The sequence below is a fragment of the Micropterus dolomieu genome, linkage group LG11 (assembly GCF_021292245.1).
Source record: "Micropterus dolomieu isolate WLL.071019.BEF.003 ecotype Adirondacks linkage group LG11, ASM2129224v1, whole genome shotgun sequence".
Taxonomy (NCBI): domain Eukaryota; kingdom Metazoa; phylum Chordata; class Actinopteri; order Centrarchiformes; family Centrarchidae; genus Micropterus; species Micropterus dolomieu.
The window spans coordinates 1,414,971-1,429,126 of NC_060160.1; the positions used below are offsets into that span (position 1 = coordinate 1,414,971).

The 14,156-nt window shown below is 41.1% G+C and overlaps 1 protein-coding gene across 2 annotated transcripts in view; it reads left to right on the top strand.

The window, feature by feature from the left end:
• Nucleotides 1-14,156, top strand: part of esr2b (estrogen receptor 2b) — a 289,048-nt gene that overhangs the window by 254,093 nt on the left and 20,799 nt on the right. Inside the window, exons 2-4 of one of the 2 annotated variants that reach the window (XM_046062558.1) lie at nt 8,902-9,423; nt 11,910-12,109; nt 12,205-12,321. In XM_046062558.1, the coding sequence (XP_045918514.1) occupies nt 8,993-9,423; nt 11,910-12,109; nt 12,205-12,321 (748 nt within the window). In that variant the 5' untranslated portion in view covers nt 8,902-8,992. The remainder of the gene's footprint in view (nt 1-8,901; nt 9,424-11,909; nt 12,110-12,204; nt 12,322-14,156) is intronic. The other variant, XM_046062559.1, reaches the window with a different exon arrangement.

Consider the following 14,156-nt stretch of genomic DNA (forward strand, 5'->3'; position numbering starts at 1 on the left):
GCACGACCGAGAGACAGCAGCAACATGGTCTGAAAAGGACAGCTGGTCATCAATCATGACACCCAAGTTTCTCACCACCCTGGTTGGAGTTATGGTTGCGGAGTCAATTTGTAGTTAGATGTTATGGTGGATAGATTGCTTGGCTGGAATGACCAAGAGTTCAGTCTTAGAGAGGTTTAGTTGAAGGTGGCAAGCCTTCATCCATGCAGATATGTCGGATAGACAGTCCGTGATCCGCGCAGAGACAGTGGGATCGCCTAGTAGAATAATACATTTTATTTATAGGCGCCTAAACACTCAAGGTCACCTCACAAAACATAAAAAAAACAGTACAGCAACAGATCGATAACAAGGTGGTCAAACGAGCAGGAGATACAGTGAGGTGAATAGAAGATAAAGACCTAAGAGTACGGGTGGATGTGTTAATGTGAAGGAGGTCAGTGAGATACAGAGGAGCGAGGTTATGAATGGCCTTGAAGGTCAGGAGCAGAGTCTTGAAATCAATGCGTATTTAACAGGGAGCCAATATGGCTGCTGAAGGACAGGAGTTATATGATTCATAGAAGGGGTTCTGGTGATGATACGGGCAGCAGAGTTCTGAACCAGTTGAAGTTTATGTATGGATTTGAGAGGAAGACCAACAAGAACAGAATTACAATAATCAATACGGGATGTGTGAACGAGAATGGCTGTACTAGTGAGACAGTCGGAGGTGATTAAGGTTACGTAAATGGAAGTATGCAGACCGAGTGATATTATTAATGTGAGCTTGAAATGAAAGTGTGCTGTCGAGGATCACACCCAGACTCTTGACCTGAGGGGAGGGGGAAACTGGGGAGTTGTCAATGGTAAGGGAAAAACTGTCAGATTTAGTCAAAGTGAATTTGGTGCCAATGAGGAGAACCTCGGTTTTGTGACTGTTAAGTTTGAGGAATTTGCAGGAGAACCAGGATTTGATTTCCGATCAGAGACGGGGGTGGGTGGGGGATCTGTGGTAGGTTTGGTGGAAAGGTAGAGCTGGGTGTCATCCGCATAGCAGTGGAAATGGTTGTTAAATTTACGGAAGATATGGCCAAGAGGAAGAAGATAGATGATGAACAGAAGGGGCCCCAGGACAGAGCCCTGGTGACAGGGGACAGCTCTGATTTGAAATGTTTGAGTTGGATGAACTCAGTGCGTCCAGAGAGATTTGCTTTAGAGATTTAAACCAGTCCAAGGGTGTATCAGTGAAAGCAATAGAGACTAATCTGTCAAGGAGGAGATTATGAGAGATGGTGTCAAAGGCTGCCCTCAGATCAAGGAGGATGAGAATAGTTAGTAGTCCGGAATCAGCTGCCTTGAGAAGATCATTGGTGACAGAGCTTTTTCTCTGCTATGGCAGGGACGGAACCAGATTGGAATTGTTCAAGTTATTGTCAGACATGTGTGCATGAACCTGATATGCAACTGTTTTTTCGAGGATTTTAGAAAGAAAAGGTAGGTTAGAAATAGGATGGAAGTTGTTGAAATTGTTGGGGTCTGCACCAGGTTTCTTAAGTACAGGAGTTATTGCAGCTGATTTTAGAGACGAGGGAACAATACCAGATGTGAGAGAGGAATGTATAATGGTAGTTATTTGGGAAGAGAGAGAGGGTGAGCAGGCTTTTACTAAGACTGTACGAAGAGGGTCAAGCTGATAAGTAGTTGGTTTTGAATTTCCTTATGTCCAATATTTCAGCAACAGAGGGAAGCGAGAAACTTGAAAATGAACAAGAAAGAGGTGTTGGGGGAACTGAAAAAGACAAACTGTGAGAGGTAAATTCACCGTTGCTGGTGAATTTTGAGTACTTTGGAATTAAAAAATGACATTAAGGAGTTTAGTTAGAGTAAGCAGTTTAGTGGTCGGAAGGAAGTCATCTCTTGGGCTCTGCTTGAGGCGCAAACTTGTCTGTGTGTGCATGTAGAGTCGACCTCTGCCGTCTGACTGGTCCACCAATAGGCGAGAAGTTGACCCCTTGAGACACAGCCCCTCCTCATTTGCATAATGAGGCAGAAATGCATAGAGAAATGTAAAAAGGACAGGCAGAAATAAATACCACTGAGGAAATAAATATGGTAGAAAATGCAAAGGAAGAATAAAACGGACATAAATAAGTAATAAATAAAGTTGAAGATTAGAACAGACAATAAATGAAGTAATTAATGCAAAGGTGAATAAATAAAGAAGCTAATTAAAAGAGATATATACATTTATGTATCACTGTATAATTTAATTACTGCCTCCATTTATTATGTATTTTATTGAATGTTCGATTTATTTATTGAACATTTATTTATTTATGTATTTATTTTTAAATCTGTCAGGATCCGTCCTCCATACCATAGAAGAACTGAGTGTTTTAATGGTTTTTCAGTTGTGTGGTGGCAATGGATGAGCTCTTTTCCTCCATTTATATATTTTAGACACGTACAGCTGTTTTTTAATGTATTCCTATAGCTCCACCTTCTCCATCCGGAGGATTGTCCCCTTGCTTGAATTGTCTCTTTATCTGAATATATCTTTTGGGACTTTTTGTTTGTTAGAAATTAAAAAAGTAAGAAAAAAAATAAGAAAGCAGGAGACCTGTAAGCCTGCTCATTTAAAGACCAGATCGGTGGAATAAAACAGTTGTATTAAGACACTGTCCTTTGACCCTTAGTTGCCTGCCTGGTTTACCATGGAAGGCTGCCATGAACACCGGTCTGTCCAAAGCTCAAACTTCTGCACAGATATTGACAAAACAGCTTTCTTACATAGTCAATGGGTAAAAGCCTAACTGTTGAGCCACACAGCCTGAAGAAGTAAGTACTTTATTTTATCTTTGTCATCTGCGTCTTTTGATACATGGTGCTGTGAGTGTTTAATTCTGGCAAGTCTGAGAAGACACTCAGGTGTGAAATGTCAGCCTGAATGTAGGCAGCTAGTTCTAATATAATTATTTCTATTATTGTGCATCTTGTGTTTATTCTCTGTAACAGTTTAACACCCCGACACACAGCCACTCTGTATAAAAGTTTATTAAACTTGAACTGGTTATGTGTTAGCTCTTACAGTTCAACTTTCATGAACACAAAAACATTTTCTTTTCATTGGATTTAACTGACAGCATCACTCACAACCAAAGTAACAGCAGAATAACTGAAACAGAGTGCGAGATGAAACAATCCTGCATAATTTTAGTATGAGAGGGTTTGCTGGTTTAATATTTTGTGGGTAACTGGCCTGTTAATGGCAGATTCTTTTGTACTGTAAAATTCAGCTTAACTAAGAAAAAAAAAAAAACTATAGTGAATAGAGTTAAATAAACGTTAACTGACCTTAACCTCTCATAGCTAGCAATTTTTCTTATTTCATAATTTATATTTATTCGTTTAGCTGACGCTTTTATCCAAAGCGACTTAAAATTTGTATTTATATCAGAGGTCGCACGCTTCTGGAGCAACGAGGGGTTAAGTGTCTTGCTCAGGCCCAGGTCTCTCACACCAAAGGAATACGTCTTATCCACTGCGTCATCACCACCCATACTAACACTTTATATAGCACTTAACAAAAACAGAGTTACAAAGTTGTGTACATACATAAAACTCAGCAAAGCAATGAAAGACAAGGGGGGAATGCGACAACATGTCAGTTACCAGATCATGGTGGTCTGACCTAGTCCATTCCTGTTGGCAACCCTTTGATAGAATCAAACTAAATGAATTGAACCATTGAATTGTGTAATCTAATCGACGTGTAAGGTGTAGCATGTCTATATTGACAAAAATTTTAAGCATTTATTTATGTATGTGCGATCTAAGCAGCTGAAGCTAGCTCAAGTGGGCTTTAAGAGGTTTTATACATCCCAAAAACGTCTATAAAAACAGGATCAGGCGTCTAATTGAGACAGGTGTCTAATTATGATGCTTTTAACTGAAGTTTTATGGTAGCAAATGGTTGCAGATTTCCACATTCAGCAGAGACAGAACAGCTGTCCTGTTTCCTCTGGATGTGTAGGTTGGTAGTTGTTGCACTATCGTAGGACTCAGTGAAGAGTTTGAAAAAATATATCTTACAAAAAAGATGCAGCAGAGCCACAGATATCGTTCTTCTTCCTCGTCCAAACCTGGTGCCTACTTGGGTGTGTTAAGCTAGCAGTAATGTAGCTGTAAGCCATAGCAGACATGAGGAGCGGGCTATAGGTGTCCTGTAAGCTCACTTATAAACTTCTTAAAGAGACTACTGAAAGATGAGATTCATTGAGATTTGGTTGCTATATACTCCTAAAAACCACTCTACTAGCCGTATTCGCATGAGTAACGTGAGGAGAAAATTTGCTTCGTGTTTGGTCTGAACACAGCTTTATGTTATAGCATCGTCATATCATTTGTAAATGTGCAAATTGTAAATGTGATTTGTGGCCACAGTTGTTGCAATCCAGCAAAGGTATAGGCTTACTTTAATGTGAATTACTTTAGGGGTAAAGCTTCAATGGATCGCTTTTTGTGTACAGTTCAGGGCCACCGTACTTTAGATGAAAGTAGCTCACTCTGAATTTCCTGCACTCAAGAATTTCTTCTCAGCACACGACATCTATTACATGTCTGTCTATCCTGGGAGAGGGATCTCTCCTCTGTTGCTCTTCCTGAGGTTTCTTTCCCCATTAAAGGTTTTTTTTGTAAAGCCCTTTGAGGCAAATTTGTCTTGACTTCTCTCTTTGTGCTGTGGAGTATCAAATGCAAAAGCAAACATATGCAAAAAGACACTTAAAACCAAAACCTCCCAGACCCAGCTGTGTGTTTCTACTTGTGATCTGATGTTCACTGTGCAGAGCTACTGACCGCTGTGCTGCTGGATCTCTCGCACTGATTAACCAGCTGATGGCTTCTCTGGCACAGTTTAGTCACCGTGAGGTCAGACGGGCTAATCATTTTGTGTTTTTTATATTCTGTCTCTGGAACAAACGTTGCAGGTTTATATACACTGTCAATAAATACAGAGTTGTTCTCTTCGCCTTTGACACAGCAAGTTGTTGCGTCATCACAGCAAGTTGTTGCGTCATCACAGCAAGTTGTTGCGTCATCACAGCAAGCTATTGCGTCATTTTACCTGGCTCATCAAACTCAGAGAGAAAGTACATGTTCTTCATCTGTCCACATGTCAGTCAGTTACATTATGTAGCACTCAAAAGCCTTGGGTTAATGATTTGGTATCTGATATTAATCAGGAGCTTGCACATTCTGTGAATTACTGTAACTGGTGGTGATTCTGTGGGATTTTGGCTGCTTAGTTTCAGGAACTATGGATCCCAAGGAACTAAATCAACAACTGAATGACCCCTTTTATGGGGGTTTTATTAGGAAACCATGACCATCAGGCAAAATAGGTTCATTAGAGAGCTTATTTTTGGATACAATGGACACTAAACACCCGTATCCCTCTCCTAAATGTCTCTTAATTTTTCTGAGGTGCTTGATCATACGAGGATTCTAAGTTAGGCTCACCATACCTTCTTAAATGCAAAAACCTGTCTTCCTTTCAACTTGATGAATACCACCTGTTATACCACCTGCTATTATATTTGAACACTAGTATAACCAAAGCTAGTTCTCCCCCATTTGTGGGCCTATTTCATTCACAAAAATGTCACCAAGATCAAAAAAATGAATAAGCTAAATCTTTTGCTTTTGTCTGCTGTCCAAAATCAGCAGACAAAAGCATAATAAAAATAGCAGTGGCAATAGTTGCAGGCTATCACAGGAACCGAACAGAAAAGTGCCACTGAAGAACAAACCTGCTCTAAGGAGTGGTTCTCGCATGATGCCCATTGTGTTCTGTGTACTTTAGTTCTGTAAGACATTGATGTTTGAATAGATGTTGTAAAGAAGACATAAAGACGGCTGAAAATGCCTGAAAGGTGAGACGTCTGTCTGCAAAGTAGTGACTGTCTGCCCTATGTGTACTGTGATTACTTTACTGCTTCAGTGTGTAACTGTGCAGCAAATGAAGTTGGGTTTAGTTTCACTAGCTCATAGTTTTTTAAACATCATTATATATTACGAGACATCGCTATTCACAGTCCTATTATTGATATTACAAGCAGTCAGTGGTTGCTTACGGTGTGAATGAACATTGTACATGAGTTGTAGCAGTCTCATGTCTTGTCTTCAAGCAGCAGTAACATGCGGTGTTTCAAACACCGTGCAAAGTAGTAACCCCAGCTTTTTGGGGGACAGGAGCTACAGTGTTAACCTGGAGTTAAATTTAAAAGGGCTGTAAGTGTGTTTCTTAGTGCTTCTTTTTGTCTCATCTTGTGCAGCAGCAGGGTCTCATTTTACCCCCTGACTGTGGTTCACTCCATTAAAAAAACATCCCGTTATCTTGTGTTTTCATGTGGATTCTTGAGTGTCCTTGAATATTAGCACAACAGCTGGTGGTAGGATGAGCCCTGTTAACTCCCATTGAACTGAATTGAGTCACAACAGCTTAATTTTGGTAGAGAGCCTGATGCAGACAGAATTATGGCAAAATAATAAAGGAATGCAGTTTTTGGACATCTGGCTGCCACCCAGCAAGGTCTCTTTTCTGTAGTTTGTATCATCGACAACCCAGCATCTAATGGCTACCTCTGGTACGACCAGCCTACCACCAAAGACTGATACTATCCTTATGATATGATTTCATCACTCAGCTGAATGGAGTGGGTTGTAGCTTAAAATAGAGGAAATGGTTAGCAATGTGACTCAAATAATATTTCAAGTTTTGCTAACTAGAATCTTAAATGTTGTTTATTGTCTCAGACCAGATAATCAGCCTTTGAATCTGACTTTGTTCCAGTGCTGTTTCTCTTCACTGATCTGTCTCTTATCTGCTGGTAAAGAGGTGTATAATTCAGGGAAGTCCAGATACTAGTTAAATTACCTGCGAAGAGAATCAGTGTCAATTTAAAAAAGTTTAACCATCATAAACTCTGAATGCAGCGGCACAGAGCTGTGTATTCATGAGCTGCAATACATTACATTTATTCATTTAGCTGACACTTTTATCCAAAGCGACTTACAATTGCTATATATGTCAGAGGTCGCACGCCTCTGGAGCAACGAGGGGTTAAGTGTCTTGCTCAGGGACACATTGGTGGATGGGTCGCAGGGAGACATCAAAGGCATGTGTCTTATCCATTGCGCCATCACTACCCCGCACCGCAACCGTAGCCTTCCTTAAAGCACCTTAAGAGTCCACAGCCACGCCAGGGGCGTTGTTAGGTTCTATGTAAGCACAATTGTGCTTTATGTTACATGCTAATGTTAACATGCTAAATTGATGTATACCATGTTCACTAGGGTGACCATATGTGCTCTTTTTCCCAGACATGTCCTCTTTTGGGATCTAAAAAATGCCCCCAGCCGGGATTTCTAAATTGCCCAAAATGTCCGGGATTCAGCTTCTGCTTTCTACAGTCAGCATTCATTTTATCCAAGCGTGTGCATAAAGTTGCTCATAAGTATCACTTTTCATGAACCGACCAATCACAGCCTGGATGGGGTGGACATTAAAAAAAGGTTGATGTGGTGCTACAGCAAACTTTTGAAATGTTGAACTCGATGATTATGATTGACAAGTCAGTAGGACAAATTAGAGACTAACCACCATGTGGACAATTGTTCTTGCACAAGGATTTAATTAATAAGAACATCATGTAACAACTGTAACTGGAAACAGTTATAAACTATGTATGATATTGTCATCTGAAGTTATAATGGATACACTAAGAGCTATTAACCCGAATCAAACCTTGACAAGACAGAAAACTTTTATATATATATATATATATTAGTATAATACTAACGTTAAACTTTTTATAGTCATTTTATTTATTGTTAAATATTGCACTACTGCACTACACAGATTTCTGCTGGTTACTCTCCAGGTGGATAGAGCCTCTGCAGTAGCCTACACATTGCCACAGTGCCACCAATTACTTCCCAGTCCTCCCAGCCCCAACCTTTCTGCCTCCTGCCCTCACTGTCCTCTTTTTTTGAAAAGCAAAACATAGTCACCCTAACAAAACTAAAAGTACATCTACGACTGAATGTAATGTCTTGACTTTTGCAGGTATTTGGTGATAAATTAAAGCATTTTACACATTTTAAGTTTGCACTGATGGTGCCAGGAGTTCACCAAAAGTTATTACAGCTCATCCTGTGGCACAAATGTCTTCATGGCAATCCAGTGAATAGAACAAGTTCAATATATCAGTCTGGAGCAAAGTGTTGGACCGACTGACCAACATTGCCGTCCCTACAGTCACGCTGCCAGCATGGCACAAAAAACCTACCCTGTCAGAGACGTACGCTATTAGCAAGATGTCAAAGTCCACATTTTCCTTGTTGTTCTCTAGATTAGCTAATCAGACTTTTTTTGGGAGATATATTTCAACATGTAGCGATGACCTGATTTAGAATGAAATGAGAAAAAAATAAATCTTTGACTTTTCAACCAAACACAAAATCCAAAACATCCAAAATAAAATGGTTTTACTTTTTCTTTTTAACCTGCAGATCACCAAATCAGTGCTTGGTGGGACCTGGTCAGTCAACTGTTTTGTGTGTTTATGGTGTAACTTGTGTTGTTTTGCTTACAATTACATTTATTAATTTAGCTGACGCTTTTATCCAACGGGACTTACAATTGCTATACATGTCAGAGGTCGCACACCTCTGGAGCAACGAGGGGTTAAGTGTCTTGCTCAGGGACACAATGGCGGATGGGTCACAGTGGGGGACTGAACCTGGGTCTCTCACACCAAAGGCAGGCGTCTTATCCATTGCTCCATCGCCACCCACACTTAAATATGGATTTGATATTTTATCCCTAACACAGTATTTCTCTCCCCTCTGCCCCAGGATTTGTCTACACTAGAATATGCAATAGAGGAGCCAGCTGCGTCATCAAATTCATCATCACTGTCAACATATACAGTTGATTCTCCCTGACATGGCCTCCTCCCCCGGGCTGGATGCTGACCCGTTACCACTGCTTCAGCTCCAGGAGGTGGACTCCAGCAAAGCCTCACAGAGGCCGAGCTCCCCGGGACTCCTGCCCGCCGTGTACAGCCCACCTCTGGGCATGGACAGCCACACCGTCTGTATCCCCTCTCCGTACACGGACAGTAGCCACGAGTACAACCACAGCCACGGACCTCTGACCTTCTACAGCCCATCTGTGCTGAGCTATGCCAGGCCGCCTATCACTGACAGCCCGTCATCTCTGTGCCCCCCCCTTAGCCCATCAGCCTTCTGGCCCTCCCACAGCCACCCCAACATGCCCTCGCTGACTCTGCGCTGCCCTCAGCCTCTTGTCTACAATGAACCCAGCCCACATGCACACTGGCCGGAGCCCAAAGCCCACAGCATCAACCCCAGCAGGTAGATCTACCAACACTTACCCACTGATGGAAACACTATAGCAATACTACCTACAAACCGTCTGCCTGTAACGTTCTGTCTTTCAAATGGACCTCGAGAGGCTTTGTCCCATGCTGTCATAAAAGATGTTTTGTTGCAAAAGAAAAGGGGCTTCATATTTGTATTCGGGTAACAGTGCAGTCAAATCTTAAGTATGTGGTGTGGCTTGGGATAAACATCTTAAATATCTTTGCTGTCTTTGCCTCATAGCTGAGCATGTTCCTTTAAATGTATGCTACTAATCAAATTAGACCTTTTCAGATCAGCTAACTTTCACAAACCTGTTGTCAAGACAGAGAGAGGTACCACAAGATCAGAAGAACGGAGCTACAACAGAGTGGTCTGGAGCAGAGACTGACCTCAGCTGCATGCTGTTTAAAAAATACTATAAAATAAAATTTCATGGACATTATTTAATTGCCAGCAAAATGGGACTGGGAGAGCAATTCTCAGCAGGGGCAAATATTACTAACTGGTGCAAATGCTTCAGTGGTCTTTCACAAAATAAAGGAATAATAATTAATAATGAATTTAACAATTGGATAAGTCTTTGGAAAAAACATGCTAAATTGTTCAGATTATTTTGAAGATGCATTTTGATGGACGTCTGTTGGCTCATCATTAATTTAGTAAACATGAATTTCTTCTATACTGACAACATTAGTACGCACTGTACTGTCTACTTGCGAAGCACAGTGTAATTAAAGATTATTTTCATGCAAAACAGAAACCCCAATTTGGAAAAACATAATAGCGGCCGTTTTTTTTTCAAAAATAATAATTTGGTATTAACCCCGTAAATTAGATACATGTATAGGGATAGAACTCTGCTGCTGTAGTCTTTCTTTTAAAATCTTTTAAAAAATAACTTTTTTTCATATTTGCTGTCACTATATCCCGACAGATAATATGTTTAAAAAAAAAACACACCTGCATCCTCCTACTGCTCCTTATGCCATTTGCAAGTATCCACCCCTGAACAAAACAACCAATCAGAGCCAGGAGCAATCTGATGTAGTGTCATGACTGTTTTTGCAGTGCTCTCGCTAAGTTGAGCTCAATATCTTCAGCAGCAAACGCAACGTGTGAGAAACAACAAGCAGGAATGAAAGATCTGCCCATCCATCCTTCGCCAACAACAGCGTATAGTACAAAACGTGTGATCACCTCCTGGCTCCACGCAGAGTTTCGAGCTTAGTATGTTCAATGTCATTGCGATGGTATTGACAGCTGGCACAGAGGAACGATGACAAACAGTGGGGAATAAAGTTTGAGCTGCCGCTGAAGCCTGAGGCCACGAAGCGTCGCAGGGGCTTCTTTGAGAAGATAAGTCGGCAAGTGAGAGGGACAGGAGGCTTTGCGAGGCTTGTTCCAGGGAGAGCGTGCCCTACGCAGGCTGAGATTGGGGTTTGGTGGGCGGGACTTAGCGGAGTGATACGAGCAGCGGAGAGAGAGGAATTGTTACCGACTGGTGCTTTAATACCAGCTAATCGCAGATCCCCCTAGTGAGGCTTAGTTTTTTTATTCCATCTTTATTTATTGAGGTTAAAATCTCTTTTCCAAGACTGACTCGAGTACAAGAAACATTCACCACAACAATAAACCACAACAATAAACCACAACAACCACCAGTAAAATAAGCAAAGTAAAAACAGAATCAGATAATCAGTTCCTGAACCCAGGTGTGCTAACATTGCGTTAGGTAGTGACTGGATCGTGTACTGTAGTTACGAGATTTAAAGAAGAGAAGAGATGTGAGTTAGAGCTTTATAGATAAATAACATGAGATGGCTTTTCCTTCTAGACTCCATCCAACTAAGGTATAGAGAGAACAATGTTGATTAGAAATTTTGTCATTTGTGATAAAGCGTCACAGTGTTGCACAGGATGTACCTGCTGAATGCTGATGTGACAGCATGACAGTACAGAATATCTCCGTAGTCAAGGACAGCCAAGAAGGTTGATTACACAGTAGATTTGCAGTTGGTTGAAGACGGACACCCGTTAATTCTTTTGCAAGTTGTATATATTGTTGTTGTTGAACGTAATGACATAGACTGCAATGACAGCAGAGGCAAAATAACAAAGATGGTTTAAATATGCTTCAGCTAAGATGACTGGATGATAGGAAAACCTACATGCAGAAGACAGGTGGACACAGTGTGATGACTTCATTTGACTTTATTTACTCTAACCACATCAGTTGATTTAGGATTTATCTCTTTCTCTGTAGTTATACTGTGTATGTCTGTATATCTGTGCTACCAGTAGATGGATGCTGGAGATTTATACCATTATGTTTAAATGATGAATTTTCCAGTTGACTCAAACGCGGTTGTGGAGACATTTTCAGCGAAAGAGCACCTCTTGAAAGACTAATGACAGGTGAATGACAATCCTAAATGTCAAGTTGTCCCTTTTCACCAAGTCTGTGTTTCTTCCTGCAGCTCCATCCTCGGTTGTAACAAGCCGCTGGGGAAGAGATTAGAGGAAGGAGTGGAAGGCGTGAACTCCTCCTTGTGTTCTTCTGCGGTAGGGAAAGCCGACATGCACTTCTGCGCTGTGTGCCACGACTACGCGTCCGGGTACCACTACGGTGTGTGGTCTTGCGAGGGCTGCAAGGCTTTCTTCAAGAGGAGTATCCAGGGTACACGCTCTGTGTTTCTGTCCATGTTTACTCACCACTTATCCCTCTTCTTCATCCACCAAAAGAATTCTGCAGCATGTCTTTCCTTTTTTCAGGACACAATGACTACATCTGCCCCGCCACAAATCAGTGCACTATCGACAAGAACCGCCGTAAAAGCTGCCAGGCCTGCCGCTTACGTAAATGCTACGAAGTGGGCATGATGAAGTGCGGTAGGTGCTCACCTTTTTATAATAATTGGGTTGTTTTGTCATTGTACAGCAACACTAAGGTTTAAGCACTCAAGAGAGGAAAGCTGAAGAGTGTTACCTGTGAGCTCATTGTGTCATTTGAACTTTAGTAGTTACGCTTCCCTTTCTTGCCTTGAGTTCGATGAAAAGATGGATACCACCATGTCTGACCGTTAACAGGCTACTGCCAGCCCCAAACTAGCTGCACTAAGACTAGAAAAACCCTTTCAGACAGCCAGCTGCAGGTCTTTATGCTAAGTTTAGCTAACCATCTGGGTGTATCAGTGTTTCCCATTAATTAACGAGACAATGGCGGCCCGCCACAGTCTAATTAGCTCCGTCATAGTTTCAAAATGAACTGAAAATATTTTTACACATCAACAACATTACAGACCTCTAACGTGTCTTGTGGACGCTGCTGTGAGCTCGCACGCTCACACTGCCATCCGACTTGAGACAACCACTTTTCTTTTCAGATACCGCTAACCGTCTGTTTCTGTCACTCGTTTGTGAGAAGGCAATTAAGCTAGATTAAGCTAAATTTGGAGTGCACACGTATTCAAGCCTTTACGGTAAATGAAGCGGCCCAGAGCGAGCTGACAGGCAGGTTAGAGACTTTATCCTGTCAGTTTCTCTTTACAAAGTGTTGCAGTATGAGAGGCTGTGAAGTCTGTGAACCACATTATTTATCAAACTGGGTCGGACTTAATTAATTTAGCGCGAGGAGGGAACACATGTGACAACGTGGGGTTTTCAAAATAAGGCGTCTATACAGGATGGAAATAAGATTAATTGGATTATATTCACAGAAAGTATGAAACATGTCCATTTAAAGGGAAAAAAACAGTAAGAAATTACTTATTCTATTTTCTATTCTTTGATTTAGGGTTGCTGGAAAAACATCAAATAAATTTGTTGCTGTTTCATCACCATTTATAGCTCTACACTGGGTTTATGATTAAATAGTTTACTAGAGCTCAACATTGTTTACAAGAGTGCAAAGTTCTTCATAGATAGCCTCTTAATGTTGTACCAAATAGATGCATTTAGCTTTAAAATGTACAAAACTTTCTCCAACACCCGAGAGAGTCCGAGGCCGACCAACCATAGTCTCTTAACATCCTGTGTATCTTCATATTTAAAGGATAGATAGTCCAGAGGTATCAGTCATCTTAGTCTCTGCAAGAAAGTGAATATGTCCCAAAAACGTCCCAAACATTTCCCAAAAGGTCAAACAATTAAAGAGAGCTGCTCAGTAAAAACCAAAGCTGTGCAAATGACAACCAAGCTTCTCCACTCGGTTGACAGCAACTGGACAAAAGCTTCTGAGGGATGGAAGAGATCTCCACAATTTGAGGGTTCTGGGTTCATACCCTATGTTAAAAACAACCCACAAGACACAAACAATAAAACAATCCAAAACAAAATAGCAGCTTGCACATTCTTATCCAGTCAAGAGTGCTGGTGTCCAGATTTGAGCTTGCAATTTGAAAATCTGCACGACTTATTTCCTTGTAGATTTGTCTAACTGATTCCAGATAGTGGCAGTCTGCCCTTGAAAGCAGAACTTTTGTCTGCTGGGATTTCCAGGAAATTTTGATCCCACTATTTGTAAGAATGAGATGCTGACCTTGAGATTTCTCTCGAGTATGGGAAGGCAATTAGTCAATTTGTCAGTTCAAGCCATTTATTGTTCGTGTCAGTCTTTCTACGGTTGATTACTCTGGGAATCTGGTCAAACCTTTGTAACACTTCAGCAGGGGTGGGAACCAGGGTTTTCCACACTTGTCTTAGTGAAAAAGGAACATAGTGTGTTT